The sequence below is a fragment of the Drosophila subpulchrella genome, chromosome 2L (genome assembly GCF_014743375.2).
Source record: "Drosophila subpulchrella strain 33 F10 #4 breed RU33 chromosome 2L, RU_Dsub_v1.1 Primary Assembly, whole genome shotgun sequence".
NCBI classification, from domain to species: Eukaryota; Metazoa; Arthropoda; class Insecta; order Diptera; family Drosophilidae; genus Drosophila; species Drosophila subpulchrella.
Window position 1 is genome coordinate 748,276 of NC_050610.1, and position 23,033 is coordinate 771,308.

At 41.3% G+C, this 23,033-nt stretch overlaps 1 protein-coding gene across 2 annotated transcripts; it reads left to right on the forward strand.

Moving 5' to 3' along the window:
* Positions 1-1,581: 1,581 nt before the first annotated feature.
* On the forward strand, positions 1,582-4,582 carry LOC119547414. 2 transcript variants are annotated; one of them, XM_037854264.1, is made up of 3 exons: positions 1,582-1,708; positions 2,887-4,243; positions 4,316-4,582. In XM_037854264.1, the coding sequence occupies exon 2, from the start codon at positions 2,906-2,908 to the stop codon at positions 3,632-3,634; it is 729 nt and encodes a 242-aa protein (XP_037710192.1). In that variant the 5' UTR covers positions 1,582-1,708; positions 2,887-2,905; the 3' UTR covers positions 3,635-4,243; positions 4,316-4,582. The 2 variants fall into 2 exon arrangements, with proteins under 2 accessions (XP_037710192.1, XP_037710191.1); XM_037854263.1 differs by lacking the exon at positions 1,582-1,708 and having other exon boundaries at positions 2,795-4,243; positions 4,316-4,578.
* Positions 4,583-23,033: the final 18,451 nt, after the last annotated feature.

Consider the following 23,033-nt stretch of genomic DNA (forward strand, 5'->3'; position numbering starts at 1 on the left):
ATAAATACTTATGTAACGGAACTGGAGAAAAATACGGAGGTTAAAGTACAAGTATAACGTTTTAAAACGCATTATATGATAAGCCACTAAGTTAAAACAAAACAAGGAAGAACGCTATAGTCGAGTACCTCGACTATCAGATACCCGTTACTTAGCTGAAGGGACCAAAGGCAAATGGAGATATGCAAGCTGCAAAGCGAGATTAAAATGCGCCACCTACCCGCGATCTCAATATATGGTTATGTGGGCGTTATACAGATTTAAGCGTTATGGGCGTTAGAGTGCGCGTGGCAACTTTTTTTAGATCAATCGATAGGTATTGACGAGACTAATACATATCAGTTAAATCTTTTTATCTAGCATCAAAAATGTGTGCAGCACAGGCTTGGGCGGCTTGTGGTCGTTAAAGTGGGCGTGGCTTATTCGCGTAATAAGCTTGCGCTGCGTACAAGGCTACGGAATCTAAATCTAAAATCCCAATTCTCTATCATTGATAGTTTCCGAGATATCCGCGTTCATAATTACGATTTTTGGAAGTTTGTGGGCGTTAAAATGGGCGTGGCACCCTGCTGAAACAAACTTGCGCTGCGCAGTATGCTCAGGAATCTACATGCGATCAGACGAACAAGGCTAGGTCGACTCGGCTAGTGATCCTGATCAAGAATATATATAAATTATGGGGTCGGAAACGCTTCCTTCTACTTGTTACACATTTTCCGACGAAACTAGTATGCCTTTTTACTTTTCGAGTAAAGAGATCTTTCGCGTTCTTTCTAATAGCTATAACACCCTATATCATTTAATTTGTTCCTCAACTTCTATCCCTGTGTTGTAGTCTTCTATTAAACTAAAATTTTAGCTCATTTGCTTTAGTCTTAGTTGATCTATGTTTTGTCCTGTCTTTCTTTGTTCCATGTACCTTAACCGTATTTGCCCAAAATAGAATGGGCCCTCGCGTAACAAACACGGGCTTGGTACATAAAGACATAAGTAGTTTCAATTTGTTTAGAAGAAAAAGCGATGAAAGTATAAAAGTGAATTTTTGGAAATTTAAGCTGTTGGGGCTGGTGGGCATAAATTGACGAGGTTATTACCCAAGTTATATTCTTACTAAGAATTCGCGTCGAATAACACAGTATTTGGTAAGATCCAATGCTCCGTTTAAAAGCTGTTCCAAAATTAAAATTTTGGGGATTTTTCGAAATGAAAATGCTTGACTTTTTGTTTGTGGGTTTGTATGAATCCCTTTTTGGTTTTAGGGTATTGGGACCCCTATTGGTGTATTAAGAAGCTTGATATAAAAAACCTTTGTTCTACGACTTTTGGAATAACCCGCTAGTGTAGGGGGAAATCAGAAAAAGTGGCTAGATTTTAAGGGCTTATAGTTTCTAAACAGCTTATGCTACAGATACGTTATATATGACGCTGAAAAGGTTATAGAATATGCTAATCACGCTACCTCTGCTTAATTTGTCTAAATACTATAAATTTAAAGTTAACGCCCATTTTTTTTTTAAATTTCTTAACTTTTGGTACTAACCACTTTTTGTCATTAAAGTTACAGTTTTAAAGATATTACGCGATAAACAATTCGAAATCCGTTTCAGTTTAGTATGAAAAACACTTAATACTTGAATTCTTAATAGATACTTTTTAAGTAAAGGGAAACCATTTAGAAGTGGGCTTCGACTTGGCCTTGACAACGCAAGTATATATATATTAGATTTAACGTTATTACAATAGCTAATACGAATATGAGTATTACAACAAAAGTGAAAAAAAAAATTCTGATATCAAACAAAACGCCTTTAAACGAGGTAAGGGGTCGTGACGATCGCACCTTCAACATATGTACAATAGTTCTGATATACATTTTTCTGTCGCTACAATAGAATATTCCATTATCACTGTGGACGGCAGTACACGTAGTGGCGAAGCGCGCAAGAGAGCGTGCGAAGACAACTACTATATATAGCCGCAGAATTGAAAATCTGCCACTATGGTCCGATCGTAACGAGTCATACACCAATAGAAAGGTATCGCAAAAACCAAGAAGATTGCATAACAAAAACACCTCTTAACGAGTTAAAAAGTAGTGGCGAACGCGTCTTTTCAAAAACTTCTGATATCAACAATTGTGACGAAGAATGATATTACATTCGATAAAATAAATAAACTATATTAAATTAGTATTTTTAATTGGATTGGACTTAATTTGGCATAGCTTAAACTTTTCCTGACCCCCAAGACACGTTCAATTAAAATGGGCTAATATGTTCTATTAAATTTTAACATTTTTCATTACCTTTATAATTTCTAATGAAAATAATCATTAACATTATATTTTTCAATAAAAATTAAAATATTTTCTGTTAGCGTTAGTTTTGCCAGAAGTAGTGAGTTCTTTTTTTCATAGTTTTTCCATTAAAATTATTTATTTTGAAAATAAATGCAATGCTATGCCATCAGCATATATATTAAATTTATGATTTCGGCCCGCAACAGTAAATATTTATTTACCTACACGTAAATTTTTTGTTGTAGAGTGCCGAGTACATACATTTAATATAGTTTATTTATTTTATTGAATGTAATATCATTTTTCGTCACAATTGTTGATATCAGAAATTAATGAATGGCGTATATCAGAACATTTGTATGTTGAACGTGCGATCGTCCCGACCCCTTACCTCGTTACGGGTGTTTTTTCTTGATAAATAATAAACTTAATTAGATGTTGTATTTGCAAATTTCGCTTCGAAGGTCCTCCAAATTTGTGTACATTTATCGAATTACCTCAGTAGGAATTTGGTTTTTCTGTAGTTGTTTATCATTAACTTTTCAAAATATCAAACATAAAATTCCGAAATCAATAAATTTATGCAGCCAGTGCAGTACCCGTTCAATGCCTCAATTTGGCAGAACCACCTTTCGAACCAACGAGCCGGAGGTCTATGGTGAACCGCCGGTTCAGAGAATCAGCCACGCAGCACGGATCTACGGGCTGAGTGTCATCCTGGCCATGATCGCCCTGACGCAGTGGGTAATAATTAGTCTGACCGATGTGATGATACACGATAGATCCGAGGAGCGTTACGGCTGGTGGCTTCTGTGCACCTTCTTCGGCGTGGCCACCTTGTCCTGGACCAAGCTTGGCCGCAAGGTGCCGTTCAACTACATCATTATCGGAGCCATCGTGGAGAGCTCCACCATATACATTGCCATGGAGCAGAAACACAGCGCCAACAAGTTGGTCAACGTCTACGCTGGCGTCGTGGTGGTGGCCTTGATGCTGGCCTCCATTTTTTGGGGCGCCTACTTTCCCATGTTCATTGTGCCGGGCGACCTGGTGCTCAGCATTTTGGTGGCCATAGCTAACATAATGATGATTATATTCTTCATCAACGCCCTCTTCATCGACTACCAGGGGATATACTACGCGGTCCGAAACATATTCGCCCTCGTGGCGGTCTGCATGGTTATGTACACGGCCACCATTATCCATGATCGCCAGTTCGATGTGCCCAAGAACGAGTACCTGTTCCTCAGTGTCCTGCAGTTCTTCTCATATATGATCCTGCATGAGCGTATCCTGGCCATCGCCTATCACAGTACTCGTACAATCTCTTGTTAAACGCAGCTCGCGGTTCGTTATCTCTTCTTTATCATTTGAAAATATCAGAACATTTATTAATTGGCTCATGAGGTAAACAAAATTATCCAATAAGCTAAAAATTGAGCGATCTCAAAGTGAACAGATAATTTCGGTATTTTTCCCATGCTTGATGCATATTGTCCATGCGGTTACTGTATTGTTCTGACGGAAACTTTCGGCTCATTGTTTTGAAACTTCGGACAGAGTTCCGTGGCATGCGCCAGATCCAGACAATGGAGGATTGTATTGAGGTGAAATTAATAAATAAACTGCTAAACTGGCAGTGCAACGTGTTTCAATTTTGATGGCACATGTGATTCAGCAGTCTTTATAAAGTAGGTAAACAGCAAGCAGAGGAAACCGGATAAAAATTTGCCATAAATTTCGTAATAATTCAGTTTCAAAAGACTTATATTATTTGCTTGAAACAATCTGAGTAAATAACCGAAACGGCTTCCTGTGTATTGAAATTTTATCATTTCGGCATGGCAAAGAGCTTACTCCCTGGGAAATCCGTTCGTCCGAAGTCCTAGCCATCCCCGGTCTAGCTTTAATAAGAAACTCGCGCATCGATTAGAACTGGATTAGGTGAGGAGAAAAGTAACTCATATATGAAATTTACATAAAGTATCCTCTACTCCACTTCTTCTATTTGATAAGCTGCCGTAACCGAAGAAGTGCCACTGGAAACAGGATTAATAGAGCAGGGTACTGGACTGTCCAAGACCAAACAAAGCGGCAGCTGGGCGAGACAAAAGATCGCGGGTCCCTCAACAATGCAATATCCACTTAAGGTCCAAGCGAGGCGAGAGGAAACTCGTTATGAGTCACACAAATCTCAGACTTCGCTGCGAGGGGCTTCAGTCCATCCAAGTATCCGCCCGTCTTATCCATCCGTATCTCCTAGCAGTGGAAATAGCAACCCTTTATTCGAAGGCGTCGCGGTCAGTCGCGAAAACAATCAGCGGCCATAAATGTTGATTATCAGGATGATTGTGTACCTAGCGATAGTGATGATGATGGTGATGATCAACGGCTGCCACCACCATTAACACTGCCAGAAATAATGGAGTACCAAGAGGTTATAGTGGGAAAGCTAAACTGAAAATATGTGTAGTTCGATATTTTGGGTGCACTATTTACACAATACCTGTTAGTTATAGCCTAAAATATCTGCTTGGAAAATAGGAAAAATAGCTTTCACCAGCTTTACTTTTAAATGTATATACACTGACTAAATTTATTTTCCAGATCTAAAGTAACTTTATATGCATGTTAAATAATGTTTGAGGTATATCGCTGTAAAATATTTTATACGAGTGTACCGGCATTATCACTCGCAGCAGCTTTCGATCCAAGCATCTGGACCCGATCTACGCCGAAATGACCTGAGCTAGTTACCTTTCGGAAAATCTTACACGAAAATCGTGGGAAAATTCCCAAAAGCGCATATCGAATGCAATTAAATGTTCGCGACGTGTCGCGGTGGTTACTTTGCCACCCGAAACCCAATCCCGATGGCCAGGGGTTGTTAATGCGCGCGGAAAACTTGCGCGTTTTCCTAACTCCCATTTTCACCCTCAAAACGTAAGAGTAAGAGTGGAAAATGGGGGAAAAAAGGAATAATTCCGCTTGTTGCGTGGTCAGCTCGTGATTTACCTTTCCGGTGACAAAAACGCGGAAGCATTGTAAATCGAGCAGGGGGAAGGGGCCTCGGTTTTCCGCCCAACTTCTGCTAACGACTTTGGTAGGCGGTTGTGTGTGCCTTAACGTGGGAAACCCGGACTTCAATGTCAACTGGTAGCTGGCTGTCGAAGGCTTTCGCATAATTAAATGCAACGAAATGTGGCAGCAGCAGTTTGATTTCTCCCCAGATAACCGAGTACAGGGTGGTGGAATTCGACATAATCATTTACATTAGGTCGTAGTCCTAATGGCCAACGCAGTCCGAGTAGTTTTCGGGTACTTTAAAGACATATCCGGCGAATGATTTTAATGATGAAAACTCTATTCTATCATAAATTGCAAACACATCACCGTGCGAAAGATGTTTTGAAGCCTGGCCAGGCCTAATAATTAATTCATAAGTCCTCAAAATATAATCTTGGAAAAACGAATCGTTCTAGTTCCTAACTAAAATCCTAAAATGAGTATTTCCATATTCTATGCCATTTGAATTTTTCATCAGAATTTAGTTTTCGCTTCATCTAGCAGCAAAGGTAGAAATGTCAATCTCATATTTGCTGTATATTAAGGTCAACATATTCTACTATTCGGCATTAGAATGTGGTCTGATGGACACTATAATAATCAGTGATCTTATGATGCTGAAAGAGTTTGTACTGCAAGTGTATTTTTTCGCCATATTGTTCTGCCTGCTATCGATGGTCCCTTGGCTGATAATTTCAGCTACTGGCGTTGTCGTGGGCCAATCCATTCCTGTGCCATCTTTCGTCTGGCTCATGTTGGCCTTCATCTGCCTGGTAATACTGAGTTGTTGTGGCCAGGTACGCTTCAAGTACCCCTGCAATCGAATTCTTACCTTCACCACGGTTTTGCTAATAACCCTCTGCGGATCCTATTACATGTTTATGATTAATGTATGGGTCCTTCTGGTTGCTCTGATGGCCAGTGGATCGTTCGTAGTGCTGTTGAGTGTTTGTGGGGCCAAATGTCCGTTGAAAATGCTACCCAATGAATTCGCCGCTAGTATTGTTATGGCCATATGTATAATTCTACTCTTTACACTGGGAATACTTATGTTTTCTCTAAGAAGCCCAGTTATATGTTTGTTAATATCCCTTGTCCTAATTATTCTGGTGGTAACCATGGGTCTTTATCAGTCGCAATACATTCATGGACGTCGGAATGTTATTCCCTTTGGCGATGCAACTGTATGGGGTCTGGGAATATATTCTTATGTCATGATAATCCTCATTAGCTTTAGCGCTTTAGCCTTCTACGCAAGCACAACCAAAAGTACAGGAAAATGAAAAGAATATGGATAATGTAAGTGATCTAACTGGTAAGAACATTTCCTTAATTTTTTAAGTTTGTTTAAAGCCAAACAATTTCATATTTAAGTAGACCAATCGGAAAATGAATATGTCACAATAAGCAAGGCATTTATTAAGTTAACCACAATTTTATTTCAGGTTTAAATTTTAAGCTCCAATGCAACTATTAACTTCATAAAAATAAATGTACAGGGGAAATACCAGAACCAATGGCCATTTCCTCGGCGTCATCAACACATCTTCGTTCCGTAGCGATTCGTGGCTTAATGCGAAATAATTACAACTTGTTCGCACATCATTCAGCACAGGCTGGAAAAAATTATCTGTCAGCTCGACGTCCCCTTCATTTGTTTGCCCAATGACGAATGTGACCCTCCAATGACGAACGATGGTGGTGATGGTGATGATGATGAAAACTTCAAAACGACACTTGCCTTGTTTGCTTTTTGGCGTATTTTTTTTTGCAAAAAACTCTTGTGGGCGCGTCGGTAAAATTTCAAAGTCGGCATCATTAACACCAGCCAATGCGCCATTTTGGTATTTCGATGTCGATGAGTTGTTGAGTGTTGATGGTGATTGATGTAACTTTTGAGCCAGCCAGCACCACTTGGAACCCGATCTCGAGTGAGTGTACCGAATTGGTAGCTTGCTGGCAGCCCCTTCCGAGCCATTTCCTCAGCCCTCATCCCGAAAACCTTAGGGCTGTATATTTGTTGTTTTAGTCCGTAGTCCCAGGGCCGCGTTCCCCCGGCCTATGCTAATTTGTTATTTTAAGCATGTTTGTTTGCCCAAAGCCCTCCAGTCCTCCAATCCTCTGGCCCTGCAGTTCCGGACCAAAATATTGACAAATGCGACTGGCGGAAGGGAGCGGAAGTGGTTGTGTCTGCACCTGAGGCGAAATATACTCTGCAACAAATAACAAACAAGTAAACCAATTAAAGCAAAAGATACAATTTGAATTCGTAATGGACTTGGAGAGTGCTCCGTGTTTCAAAATAAATTAAAAAACAATTTAATCGATTTTTTCAGTTTAAAAAAGAGCGTTAGAAAGCGGTGGGAAAGGATTCATTCCAGTAGGGGGATTAGAGATCCTACGGAAATTGATTAGGAAAGAGTTCAAAAATAATAAATATATATGATAATGGCAGCACCTTAATATCAATACAAAATGCTAAAATAGCATTTTATAACGCATTCCAAAAAATGAATTGTAAATTCTTGTTAAGGGGATTAATCACAATTTTATTAACTCTGAATAAGACAAATTAAATGTAAAAACAATTTGGAGAACTAAGAAAAAAGGGAAAACTCTATTCCAGGGGAAGGGTAAAACACTTCATCCTATAAAAAGTTCCAGAAGTCTTCCTACTGTAACGATTTGACGTCACTTTTGAACCATGTACATTTTTAACCAGATCCTCAATAGCCTCATTAACCCACTTCTGAAGTCTGGGACTTTTACAAGCCTAATCTTGTTACAGGCAGACCCGGGTGGTCCTATTCCGGTATAAAAATCACCCAAAACGCTATCCAGAAGGATAACAAGTTCTAACCCCAAATAAACTATAACTCAACGCACTAATTACGGGAGAGACAAAGGTGGTTGGGTCTGACCAAATGGCAATTGCACATTGACTTCATCACTCTAATAGTCGGGCCCAGAACCAGATCTCGGAATATTCAATTACCGCAAATTTGTCGGCAGAGCATAAATGCAATAATTAAGAATCAAGTTGCCAACGAAGTGGACTAGACCAGATCAGACAGTCGTAAGCCGACCCTCGGAGGTACATGCATATATATTCCTACCTTCCTTTGGGGTGAACTGATACATTCGCACAACTTCCGTTGAAAGTCATGTAACTTATTTCTTGTTACGCTTGGGAAATTTTTACAGTTGACATTGAGACCGGCCAGAGTAACTGAAAACTCAAAAACTAACCCAAATAGGTTTCGGAAGCTGCGGTCGACCGAACCGAACCGAGCCTCAGACCCCGAAAGAGGGTAGCTCCTTGGGTTTTGTTTTAGTGGTGGACGCATTTAAATGTCTTTCCAATTTGTTCGTTCCGTGGGTCGGACCCCTGTCCCCGTCCCCTGTTCCCTGTCCTTATCCCATATCCTTATCACGGCCTGGAGTGGCACTCGTGAGAGAATTCCCAGCACCGCAGACCTCGAATCGCTCGACTGACTTCCCTGCAGCCACTGATTTCCTCTTGGCGGCGAATTCGAATGTGACACCACCTCAGCGGGCATTCGGTTCCGAGGACTTTAATTATGGGTGACAATGGCCTGCGGAATTGATTTTCGATATTTGATCATTCGCTGCGGTTAGTTAACGCTCTTTAGCGATGAAAGCGCGACAACCGCAGGCTGCCAAATGGGGTGGCAGGGGACTCAGATATCGCAGATGGAATTAACACAAATGAGGCGAGTGCAGCACTTGAGTTGCAACCCACTTTTTTAAAGCCGGGAGACGGGGAAACTGCTTTGGCTAAACACCTTACATTTGAACAAAAAGTTTAGATGTTACCTCTTTAAAAATAATAAAAGTAAATAAATTTGTATTACGAAACTCAAAAATATTGACTATTTTTGAGGAATATAATAATAATCACAAACATAAAAATTATGATGAAAATGGAAAGACTAACTAAAGATAATCTGTAGGAAATTTTCCGTTTCTGCATATTTCGAACAGATCAATAATCGTTATATACAGTCCCTAAAATAAAATCATTAAAGTGTTTTTTTTAATTTTTAAACTTTTAAAATTCCTGGAAGTAATTGACAGAATGTGGAGAGTATAGCTCGTTTGCCTTGGAACTAAGGATTTTTTGTTAAAATCGGGATATTTACAACTTAGAAAAAAGTTTGTGTTGTGGGATCATTAACTAGAAGTAAATGTTCAAAAAATGAGAAGGGCCTTTACATACTTTTGTAACGCTTACAGTTATCCAGGAATGTCCCAGAATGTAATCTGCATTTAGCGCCAGGTGATCCGACATCCTCAAAATTCATTCCACTTGGACAGATATAATTTGCAAGCAGCTTAGGCCAATTCGAGGAAAACGTCGTAGACGCCATTCTGTCTAAGAACTTCCACTTGGCCAACTGCCCGAGTCAGGTAACTGAACAGTTTTTCTGTGCCCCCCGCAGAAGCGACCTCTACCTGTTTACTGAGGCCGTGAAACGCCTAAAACTAATTGAGACCGCCCTCATTGAATAATTTCAGAGGATTTTTCTTTCGTTTTTTTGTAGACCGTAGCCGAGATTCTCCGTAGACAAAAAGGGGCCAAAGGCAGAGGAGAGGGCAAACTGCAGAGGGACTTTGAGAGCTGTGGGTAATGATGATGTATGGGTAATTTGAATGATTAATGGGCTGCGCTTTATGCCAGTGTTCCGGTCACAGTTGAAGGTTTGCCGGGTCTGTCCGGCACTCGGCAAAAGGATATCGTGGGCATAGATGTGAAATTTAATTAAAATATTTTTATGGTAGCCCGAAAGAACTAAAAAAGGTGCGTAAAGGCAGTTACGAAGGCATGCAAAAAGGTGCGGTAGGGGTCACTGATTCGTTTCGATGGACGGGCAAAAAGTGCTAGGGATGGAGATTCGCATTTATTAGGGAGCCACTGCTCAGCTAGTACTTGTTTTAAGGCGCTATTTATTTATACACCCAATGTTAAACAAATTGTGTAGTTCAGGTCAAGGCTTCAGCTTGCTATTCATTTCCATATCTCAGAATTTAAATCTTCGCCGATGAAATTATGTGTCCCAAGTGTGTTGTGTGTTCGCGTTGTCCAGGCCGCATAATCATTACGAACTATCTGACCACCAGCCAGACCCAATAAGGCGGCATATCCTTTCGGGCTTGGGCCTGTGGTCATAATCAGCACACAATCAGGCCCACGGACGACTGAGCGGATGGTAAAAATTAACTTTTTTAATGAATTACGTAAAGGGTAGGAAATGGGAGCAGTCTGCCCCGTGGACAGTTGCAACGCAACGTAACGTGACGCCAAACGCATTATGTCATATCGCAGATTGAACCAGCGAACCGAACCAAGCCGAGCTGAACTCAACAGAACTGAACTGGCGAAATGTTATGGGCCAAGAACAAAAGACCTGGCCAGAGAGCCATCCCAGTGGTCATTAAAAATGTATATTTTAATTTGATTTTCCTCTTGCCATTTCATTGGCAATAAAAATCATGTAAAGCGACCCCAAACCGCGCCAACCCTTGATTTTCCCCCCATCCATATCCATCTCCATCCGAGTGCTAAGCGGATGAGGCCAGGCCAGTTGAAATTGGCACCGAGCAGCTTATAAGGCTATTATATCTATATCTATCGGGCCTAAGCCGTAATGGCAGAACCCCATCCCGCACCCCTTTCTTCCGAAGAGCATTTGAAAAGACAAATCCCCGTGTTAGGCTTTTGATGCATCAGCAACTGCTGCAACGCCTGCAACTCCCGGTTTTTTGTATCTCGAGCGTCTTTGTATCTGGATATCTTCAGCTCGGCTCCTTCCCAACGGACATGTGCGGATTTATTCTTTTTCTACTTTCGCGCAATGAATACGCGGCTTATTCGATTATTGTATGTAGAAGTCTGCTTTCATATTCTTTTCAGCGGCCGTGATTGAACGCGAGTTATCTTCCACGACTTAGGCGTTGTCTCACCCAATCCCAATCGAGATGGCACAAAAGGAGGTCACACACAAGAACTCGATGCGACTGCCAGCGGATTATCCTCATTCCCCCGATACCCCGGTACCCTTATGTCCGGACCCCCAGCCCCCCTGCAAATGTGTGAAGATAATTGTCAGGGTTCACGGCTGCCTGACTCGCTGATGGCTAAACCTTTCATCACATTTTTCATTTCATATTTCATATTGCTTTTTTAATTAAGCCATTTTTTGTGGCTTCCTCGAGTGGCTTATAGAAGCCATTTACTTGGCCCGGACGAAAAAAATTATAGATATTGCCTCGACAGGGTTCTGAAGGTAATTGCAGTAGGCGCTTAAGTAATGTCAAGTTCAGCTCGGAGTCTTGTACATTTTTTTCTACTGGGCACTTGCCTTTAGATAAGCACGAAATTTGACGGTGATAGATCTCTACTTTCGGGCAAGCTGGTTAAATATTATTTTAGTTGTACGTCTTTTGTTTATCACTAGAAAATAAACTTTTGTTTATGCTTGCTATTAGTTCAGCAAATACTCTCAAAATAGCAATAGACTGTGAGTTGTCAAACAGATCTTAAGGCACGTGATATTAAGCTGATATCGTATTATCTTACAATCCCTTAAAGAAGTATATGTACAAAAAACATTTAATTCCAAGTATTTGTTTTTTATCACCAAGGGATTTTCAATGGTTCATGTTTACTAAAAGCAATTCTAGTTTCATTTGCTGAATTCTCACCAAGAGTTTTTCCGGCGCCAACAAAAATGGCACCCAAGTGGACAAAATGGCGACTGCCATCGGTGCGGTGACCCCAACTCTGCTGGGCATGTGTGTTTGTGCTAATTTTTTTCTGCCCTGGGCAAACAATATTTTGAGCGTTAAAACCGACAAACAAATAAACAAAGTCACAGGCAGCAGCGACAGCCCGGCAGCAACAACCAATGTGTGTTGTAATAAATTATGTTTGCTCAAAATTTATGCCCATATACGTATGTTTGCGCATATATGTATGCAACTCCGTCCTTTTGTGACAGAATGTGTGTGCTCCGGTCCAATATTAATACCTTCATAATTAATGAGCGTCCGCTGCGGCCTCGTGCACAAAATGCATATGCCAAAGCCACCGCCCGAGGCCCGAAAACCAGCCCGCCACCCACTCCCCCCGGACATGTATGCGTATTTGTTTATGCATTTTGTGGCTGACAGCATCTGTCATTTGCCATTCGCCATTTGCCATTGGGGGCGACGAGCTCGGGCTCGGTTCTGGTAATGTCAACCGACCACCGACCCGGCGGTTTAAGTCAATATCAATCCCCGCCAGTCGACCACCAACTGCTCATCCCCTTCAATCCCGGGGTAGAAGTGTCTGTGAGTAATTGCGAAAAGTCCACAGAAATAAATGAAAACAAATTACGGGATGGCCAAATATTATGGTGGTCAAATGCATCTGAAAGTGCTTGCTATCGTTTTAGCCTAGTTTGGAACGTTCAATTATTTCATAATTTATAAAGGTTAGTGTAACCTCTTAACTATATGTAATAATGAAAATAGGGAAATCCGAATTAATCGAACATTTTTGACACGCTCACTTTAATACCTTTGACACCAGTTCAAGCTTACTGAATAAATTTTCAACATCGGAATAGAACTAAGAACAAATTTATATTTCTAAGAAAAATTCGCTATACATTTTTTGGTACGCTATTCAAATTGGATACACTTTCTAATTTTCAGATGAAGTGCCTGGCTTGGAACCCCAAAAAAAAAAAAAACAATGATGAACGCTATGTCGATGCCATTTACTATCAGGCCCTTACTCAGCTAACGGGAGTGCGAGGGAGACATGCATGGCTGATCGACTCGGCTAGTGATCCTAATTAAGAATATATCGGAAACGCTTCCCTCTAACTGTTACATTCTTTTCGTCGAACCTTAAGTACCCTTTTCCTCTACGAGTAAAGGGTATAAAATCTACCATAATATAAAAACCATTTTAAGAAATATTATTTGTACTGCGGGCCGTTGAACATTTCTATGTATATTAACACATAATAGCTAAGGCTGTCGAGTAACATTACAGTTAGTTACATTCTCACCCTAGTAAAGTTACCAAAAGGAATATTTGGGAGACGCATAGGCATGGGAATGCAGAAAATAGTCAAATATTCGCACAGAGCAGTGAAGAAATTTCCCACACCAGGTGGGTCCCGGAATTCCAGGACACACAGCACGATCACGGACCCCACCGCCCAGCGGGGTGGGCACTTTCTGGCGAAACCCACCGAGGGATCGTGAGATCTTTCACACCTCCGTCGCTGTTGGAAGTCCCAGGACCAAGGCGACAAAAGTCGACTGATTAATCGGAATATATCGATCAGGCCCGAGGCGATGCAGCAGACAGCCTGGCGTTAATGTTCCGCTTCCAGGCCTTCAGGTCCTCGGGCTGCCTGCTGCCTGCTGCTTCTGCCCGAAACCCGAAATCCTGCACCTGTGCGCGTCCTGCGACGATTCAGGTGTGCACATTAGTCACAGACACAAACACAAACTCGGAATACAAGTATATAACGACAGAGAGACGGGGGAAAAAAGATAAAGCCAGGCAAGGACAACGATGAGGACGAGGACATTAACGAGCCAGGCAGTTAGTTGCTTTTGCCATCGATGATGCAGCACTTTCCATGGTAATTTCAGGGGGAATATGCTCCTCGGATCCCCTGGTTCCGGGTCCACCCCAACCTTACCGCCACCCCGCCTCCCAGGTACTCCCCGCGCATATGACAAATGTTTTTCATTGCCAGAAATTTTCACAGTCATGGTCATTTAAAGCGGGTCCCTTCATAAAGCATCGGCCCTGCCGACGATTTATGCCAAATCATTTGGCCAAAATAAATTAAATATGATTTTGGTTTGTCAGCCGGACGAAAGCTGATTTATAGGGCCCGTCATACGCTCAGCCAAACTGTCGTAAATTGGTTAGGACGGGCTGAAGACACTCCCACATGTTGCTTAAATATTGAATGTACAAAACTACATAAAAAACTGTTATCGGTTTTCAGTGAACCCACCCTTTTGAGCGCTTTCGTTAAAAAATTTGCTTGCTTCCAAAAAGAATAGGTAGAATACAATAACACAACACTCCAAGAATCTAAAAAATCTTGAAAAATATGCTTCATGAACTTAAGGTTTTTCGTTACTCAAATAAGTTATTCTCAATAATATACCACTTTATTTCTCTTTTACCAGCCAATAAGGTTAAGTTATGATGAATTAATTGCAACTGAAATCAGCAAAGTATTTAATTCAATTACATTTTCTTCCTACACTTCATTAAGGAAAGATTAAAAGATACACAAAAGCGAGAAATGCAAAATTAATACAGCTTAATAACCATGAACAAAAACGGCTACAGGGGCATTAGTGGTTTTGTGAGGGAGTTTTCGTGTTTGCTGAGTGCATGAAATTTACGATCAATTTTTAATATATTTTATGTGAATTTTTAATTTGTCGCGTTTGCCCGAGAACCTCACACCACCGAATTAGGATTATGCATAAGCGTTTTGCTTTATTTTCCATTTGTCGGCTACGCTCGTTGTGTGCGTACATTATTAATATTTCAATAATGTTGAGTGGGGCTCCCAGCGAGACTGCCTTAATTTAATATTTATTTATATAGCTCCACGAATATATAATAAGCAGCACCCAGTAACTAATTAATATTAAAACAAGCGAAGCGGCGTCAAAGCTGCCAGTGATCATAATTTTAAATACAGCGGCAACAATCTAAAAAAATATTTAAATTGCAACAACAATTCACAAACATTCAATAAACCCTCTGATTTCTTGGGGGAACAAACCCATGTCATCCTATCCTGTTCCACTGCCCTCAGTTGAGCCGTCCGTTCAGTTTTAGTTCTGGATCTAAAACTTAACCCGTTATCGTAGAGCATCGTCTCAGGTCTGGCCTTTGACTTTTATAGTTTCTTCTTCCATGGAGACTTTTTTCTGTCTGCGGCGCGTTGACTAATTTTAATAAAATATCAATCGATTTTAACCCCGAAGAAAAAGGTGTGAAGTATTAATAAGATGTCAACGAGAAAATGTTAATTTCGTAAATAAGTCGAATTTGGTATAATCTTTTTAAGCCGAGGCAGGTTGTTTTGCCTTGTTTTGGACTTTTTGGATCTCTTTGTTGAGCTATTGTTTTTATGCAGAAGCTATCATAATTTAGACTTAAAAACCCTTTAAAACTAGCCTGCACTAGATGGTCAAAAAGCTCGTCGAATGAATGAAGTGAATTTTATTCAACGGGCGAGTTTGTGTCAGGATAATTATAATTATTTGTTACTTAAATATCTCAGCGCACTTGTATAGTATTGATTGATTTTTGAATTTGTATACTCCTAGGATATAGGAATATTCAATTCATTTCCATAGAGCCATTTATGTTTTTTGTCTTGAGTATTTTTTTCATTTACATTTTATGTTCTCCGCATGGTATCACATTACGAATGGATCGACAAGACGTTTCAATTCCTCATAACTACGGTCTCGAATACTTACATAACTCACTGCTTCGGTCCTGAAGCCTGCCACTAGCCGTGAAATATCATTCGACGGAGGTATTTCTCTGTTCTGCTGAACGAGCCGAGAAACCGCATTTCTCATTTGGTGTTGGATTTGGTTTTTCAGTTTCTCTTGTGAACACCCTTCTGGACCATCATCGACTTTAACTTGCACTCGATGTCTCACCTTTCGAATGATTTATTAAAGTGTCATTAGTGCACGAATGTTCGAAAAATGAAACGAGACCGAACCGCACAACCGACCTGACTATTGAGTAGCTGCCGGAGTGGGGGAACCAACGGGCTTGGGATCTGGGGGTCTTGAGTGCGGTAATGAAGTTACCAAGTCCCTATCCCCATCGCCATCCCAATCGACTGGGCCTCATCATCGATCGTGTAATGGCTGCGTTAAGTAGTTGATGTCTGAGGTGGTTGCCTCTTGTAAATTTAAATGAAGCAAGCATCCATCTCAAACGCGACTGCGACTCCGATTTCGATTCCAGCGCGATCTCATCACACTGAAGTCCCATTACCGTTAGCCATGATGTGCAGATGCCATGATCTCTTGCCTTTGACCCATTGTCGCAGCCTGGTGGACGCGTTGATTTATTCACGCCTATAAGCCCGGCTACATTTTTGACTTGAGGTGAGAAAATTAAGTTGTCGGCTGTCGAACGGCAGAGTGCCGCCCCGATCTGATAAGCCCTGTAAAAGCGACTATAAACCTTATATACGACTTGGACGCACTTGACCTAACAGATCAGTTGTCAACGGTTTATCAGAGGCATATATCAGGTGCCAGCTACAACTTAGAATCTGAATTAAGTGGTTTGACAAACCTCACACCGACTTCAGATTCCTTAAACAATACGGTCTTACCCTCAAAAAAGTATTCGCACTGAATTTTACAATTATTTTGAAAAATAAAGTGTAATCTTCTTTTAAATTTAAAACTTAACGGGAAAACTATTAAGGGTGTAATTTTTAAAAGATTTGGGGAAAATTGCAATTTTACACGGTAGTGTAAACGGGGATTTAAAAATATTCAAAAATTTAACAACACTATATAGTAATAAATTAAGGAAGAACGCTATAGTCGAGTACCCCGACTATCAGATACCCGTTACTCAGCTAAAGGAACCAAAGGGAAATGGATATGGATATGCAAGCAGCAAAGCGAGATTGAAATGCTCCACCTACCCGTGATCTTAATTTATGGTTATATGGGCGGTAGACAAGCGTGGGCGTGGCATATTCGCGTAACAAACTTGCGCTGCGTACAAGTATAGGCTTAGTTTTGAATGATATAGATTCCAGGAGGATTCGCTATTGTTATATTTAGCTTTATTGAAGTAAGTTCTACACTCTCTTTTAAGGTTCGCCAGGGTTGGGTTCCACCATGGGGGTTTGTGCTTTGTTTTGCCTGTTCTACTTGGGCAAGCCCTTTTTAAGGCCTCCCCGCAGATATCGGTAAAAGTGTTAACTAGGTTATCTAATTCTTGACGGTTGTGTATGCGTGTCGGGGGAGCGAGTAGGTTCCTGCTGAGGAGATTTTTGTAGTATCCCCAGTTGGTTAATCTTAGATTAGTGATGTTCTCGGCTGGAGGATGGTCTAGACTTATTGTAAATTCTATGTACCGGTGGTCTGAGAATGAGTGTTCGGTCCCCACCTTCCACGTTTCAAGTTGGTTAAGTAGGGGATCAGATATTAGAGTAATGTCTAGTACTTCCCTCCTATTTCTAGTGATGAAAGTTGGGTCATTACCTTTGTTGCAGATGAATAGATTTGATTGAAGGAGATAATCGTAGAGTAACTCACCCCTTTCGTTGGTGTTTGTACTTCCCCATTGTGTGTGGTGAGAGTTAGCGTCCCCACCCAGGATGAGTTCCTTAGATGAGTGTGTGTGTATGAGTTGTTGTGTAGTGGTGTTTGGTAGTGGCCCTTCGTGGTCGTGAGCCAGATAGAATGATGCTATGGTGTGATGGGTGTGTTCGCTTAGCTCCAGCCTGACCGTGGTAAGGTCGCCTTCGCTAAACTGTGGAATAAGAAATGTGTTAAAGTGTGTTTTTGTGAGAATGCAGGTTCTGGTTTTACCCTTGTCCTTGGTGTAAAAAAGCTTGTATAGGGGGGTTGATAAGCCACAGATGTTGTTACCAACAATCCATGGCTCTTGAATGAGGACTACGTCTATGTTGCCTGTTGCCAGGCGGGTGAGGAGGGCAGCGGATGCTGCCTTGCTGTGGTGCAGATTAATTTGCAGAAACTGCACCATCTTTGGGACTGGGGTCGGGCTGGGTTCCCTCCGCTTCCTCCGCTATGTCCTGGAGGACAGAGCGCCCTGGTCGGGCTGTGTCCTGGGTGCACAGCTGTTTCAGGCTCTCCGTCAGCTCCGAGTCGGTTGACACGTAGCCGGTGAGGGTGGCCTCCTCGTGATCTGGTTCGTCGTCGCTCGGGGGTTCGTACGACGCACAGGCAGCCAGGTTGTCTGCCGCTATCTTGTCTGTGTCGTAAATACGAAGCTGCACCTTATCGAACCCGTAGTTCACTCGGTGCTGCTGGGCTGCGAGGGGTTCCAAGCATGCCTGGTTCAGGAGGATGACCACGCTCATGGTGACTCGCTCGGTCTTCTCCACCTTGACCACCTTCCAACCGTCTGTTGGAAGTTTTGGGTTGAACCTGGTCAGCAGGCTGAGTATAGCCTCTGGTTCCGATGGTTCAGACGGCAGCCACACCCTCGCTCTCGGTCGAGACGGGATGTCTGCAGCCTCACAAACTGCCAGCTTGGCCCCGGGGTAGACCTCGCCGACTTTGTCAATTGCAGCCTTGTAGAGTGCTGCCGATCTCTCGTCTTCGCAGGCGATCAACTTTACGTTGCCCTGGTACCACCCTGCATCTGTGCAATCGGGTGGCGGTCCTGGGTTTTCGTCCAGCACTTTCAAGGCCACTGTCGCAAGGGCCCGTCTAACCAGACCCCAATGGTTTCTTGGGATCCTTCCGCCTTCATCGCTCTGGTCGATGACTCCAATGATCTTCCGATCCTTTACCACTTCCGCAAAGGATCTCGACCATGTGCCGCGGTTGGTTACTTTGGCCTTCTTGCTCGCTGGTTGAGCTGACTCCATCGACCTCTCACGCTTGTTGCTGGTAGTCATAGCGATGTCGAAATCTGGGATAACTGCCTTCGCCCAGGCTATGTCCTCTTGGATTTTCTGGTAATCCAATTTCGAAGTCTGATCCTCACGTATCGGATTGGTGGCCAGCCGTTTGAGGATCCTGGAAGCCTTCTTTCTTTCAAGAGGTCCAGCCTGGTTAGGTGGAACCCTCTTGAACTCCTTTGCCCTGGTACTCACCACGAGACCGGCTTTGGCGCTCCCCTCAGGTTGGAGTGACTGGTTAGCCACACCTACGCTGGTGGGAGGCTTGGGCTTGTCGCTATGGCGAGTTGGGCTTAGCCGGCTGCGTTGTTCGCTGGCCTTGGCAGGGGTAGACGTCACGTGGACTGGGGTAGTCAGAGCCGTGATCTTGCTCTTTCTTTCGTCGTTGGTTACGACTTCCGACTTTATAAGAGTGTCGGGCTCTCGTTTTGTGCAGTCTGTTTGTTTATTGTTATTTGAGTTCTCCATGTTAAATCCCACGAGCTGCGGAGAAAGGACAGGTCCACCCGGGCAGAGATCCGCCGTACCCGGGTAAGGCTGACTTAGAACAGGCGGTCGCCACTTGCCTGAGCTCACCGTTTGAGACTGAGTTATTTGATGACTCGGGCTCCCAGCCAGATTGACTCTCGGCACGGTACGAGTGACACCTTAGTCCAGCCCGGGGTGAGATGAGTTGTGTGGGTAGGGAAGAGGTAGGTTCAAAGAGTGTGGGAAGGGGTGTGTGTGAGCTATTTGTCGGAGGCGGCAGCACAAGCGCGACGTCGGTACTGCTACGGCGCAGATACCCGCTGACTGTCCGGGGCTACTTATTTACGCTTCGTGTTGGGGGCTTGGCGGTAGCCGGGCCGTGTCCAACTTCCACGCTTATTCGTAGCTACCCTGGAGAACCAGGGCGCTCGCTATCCGCAACCTGCGACCCGTTCGGTAGCCTTCAGCTCGGCGCCCTCAGAGCCATCCCACTAGCTCTTTGGCCGAATGCCTGCCTGCCTGTTACATACTTTCCGACGAATCTAGTATACATTTTTACTCTACGAGTAACGGGTATAACATGAAAGGCAGTTAGCTTCGACAAGCCGAAGTTTATACACCCTTGAAGTTATAGGCAAAAAGTTATTGTTACACTCAGAAAAAAAATCAAGTATTTCGTGCTGGAACCTAGTATTTTCGGTGTCAAAACTTCGCCAAGCATGGAAAATACAGAACGAGAGAACAAAATACTACTCTTGAGCACGAATTTTCAAGACCGAAAATACTAGATTTAAGAACCCTTCGGTCTTCAATCAAGTATGAATAATTCTTAAATAAAGTCATATTTGGACTAAAAACAAGAACGATTTAATAATAAAGTAAGAAAGTTGCAGGTATGATTTAAGGACAAATAATTCTTAAATCAACATATAAATATTATGAAATTAAAATGAATTTTTATTTAATGCTAGTAAAAGAAATAAGTATTGGAAACTGAAACGAAATAAATGAGATATATATAAATAATATTAATATTTTTAGTTTACTTGCGAAGTGCCTCTCACGGGCATTAACAATGTCTAATTTATGCGCCTTATATACCGAGTACTTTCAGAACAAACAATTGGGAATTATTAGAGTTGGCAGACATTAAAATTGCAAAAAGTGCTCAATATGAGAATTTTTGAGCACGAAAGTTCTTAAATATCAAGCATGCAATTTTTCTAAAATCAAGGCTGTTTGTACTTGTTTTTAGCACGATGTTTTTCCCTGAGTGTAGCTATGCATTTTTAGATTTTAAGAAATTTTGCTTACCTTAGCGATATTAAAAAGGTGACTGGCTTGTTGCAGAGTTTTTCTCAATGAATTACTTTTGTAATGAATTAGCAATTTTATTAGAATTAAAATAGTCATTTTTTATCAGAGACAATACTAAATTATTGTCTCAAGACGCGGTTTTGATGACCTCCTCGTGACCAGAGATCGCCAGGTTGCCAACGCTTCAGTCTTCTTCTCGTAGTTGGATTTGCCAATGATGCTGCTAGTTGGTTGGTGTGGGCTAGTAGACGGTCATTGTAACGGCTCGTTTCTAACATACAACGGCGCATTCGCAATCGTATGTACATAGCGCCCGGTCTGAAGCGGTACCTCATACTTGGATGCAATATGTCATTGAAGGCACCACAATCGACTTGTACAGCAACATCTGGTCGCTGAGGCTGAGTTTACTTGATCCTTTAAGCATCAAAAAAATAATGCTAAATAATGATTTACTTTTGAAAAGGAACTGCTAATGAGAAACCAATTCGTTATTTTAAAAACAAGTAAGCCTAATGGAACAGCATTTCAATAGTTTTGAAAAAGTAGTGCTAATGGCACAGCATTACATTACTTTTCAAAAATATAACGCCAATGGAAAAAAAATTCAATTACTTTCGAATTCAATGAAAAAATAACTCTTTACTTCGGGCAAAGCTAATGCTAATGAAAAAATAGTTCGTAATCACTGTCGACGGCAGTACACGTAGTGGCGAAGCGCGCAAGAGAGCGTGCGAAGACAACTACTATATATAGCCGCAGAATTGAAAATCTGCCATTATGGTCCGATCGTAACGAGTGATACACCAATCGAAAGGTATTGCAAAAACTAAGAAGATTGCATACCAAGACTTCTGAAATATAGATTTGTTTGGGAGAAATAGCGGTGAAAGTATAAAAGTAAAAATTTAGAAAATTAAAGCTGCTGGATACGGTGGGGATAAAAGCCCCCGTCTGTTTAGCTAGTTTTGTTCTTACTGAGAATACGCGTCGAATGACACCACATTTGTTGAAATCCGATGTCCCGTTCAAAAGTAATTCAAGTAACAAGATTTTCTTCTTCTTCCCAAAATGAAAATGTTTGTCCCTTTGTTTGTGGGTTTGTATGCATCCCATCTTAGTTTTAGGGTTTTAAAAACTCTATGAGAGTATAAAGTAGCTTGAAATAGAATACGTTTGTTCTACGACTTTTGGAAAAACCCGCTAGTTTAGCGGAAAATGCAAAAAAAACCAGATTTAAAATGCTTATAGTATCTAAACAATTAATGCTACAGAAACGTACTATATATCTCTGAAAAGATAATTAAATTTGCTAAATATTCTTTTTATAGTAAAATGGTCTGAATATAATAGATTTAGAGTTATGACAAAAAGTTATTTTTTAAAACCACTTTTAGACTATTTTCTCAAAATTGAGTCGAACGATTTCTTTTTAAATTTTAAATCATATAGCCCTTGACATTCCTCAACTTTTGATTTATAACACTTTTTGCCTTAAAAATAACCGTTAAGCGATAAAATGTGCAACTCATTTCAGCTCCGTATACGGAATATTTCATACTTATTGGAATAAACAAGAAAAAACCAATTTGATGAAAAATATTCTTATTAGATTTTTTCAAACGGAAAATCTGTTATGGTTTTAGGGTCCTTTACTTGCATGAAGCTAATCGAAATAGGAAACTTGATCTATTTGTTCTACCACCTTGGAAAAACCCGCTAGTTCGGCGGGAAATGTAAGATACGACAGATTTCTCTTGGAATCTGAAACTATACAGCCCTTGAGATTCCAAACTTGTGCTATTAAAATAGGTAATTGAAGCGATAAAACTTGTTGTGCCTAATTTAAGGTGGCGTCCAGCTAAGATTAGCCAAGCCATATGGGGACGAATCCTAGTCATGGTATTGGGGTTCTTAAACTCTTGTGCAAAAAAAAACTTCTGATATCAAACAAAAACACCTCTTAAAAAGTTAACACCTCTTAAAAAGTAGTGGCGATCGCGCCTTGAACAAAAATTTCAGATATCAACAATTGTGACGAAAAATGATATTACACTCGATAAAATAAATAAACTATATTAAATTTATGTATTCGGCACGCTACAACAGAAAATTTAAATGTAGGTTAATGTTGCGGGCCGAAATCATAAATTTAATATAGTTTATTTATTTTATCG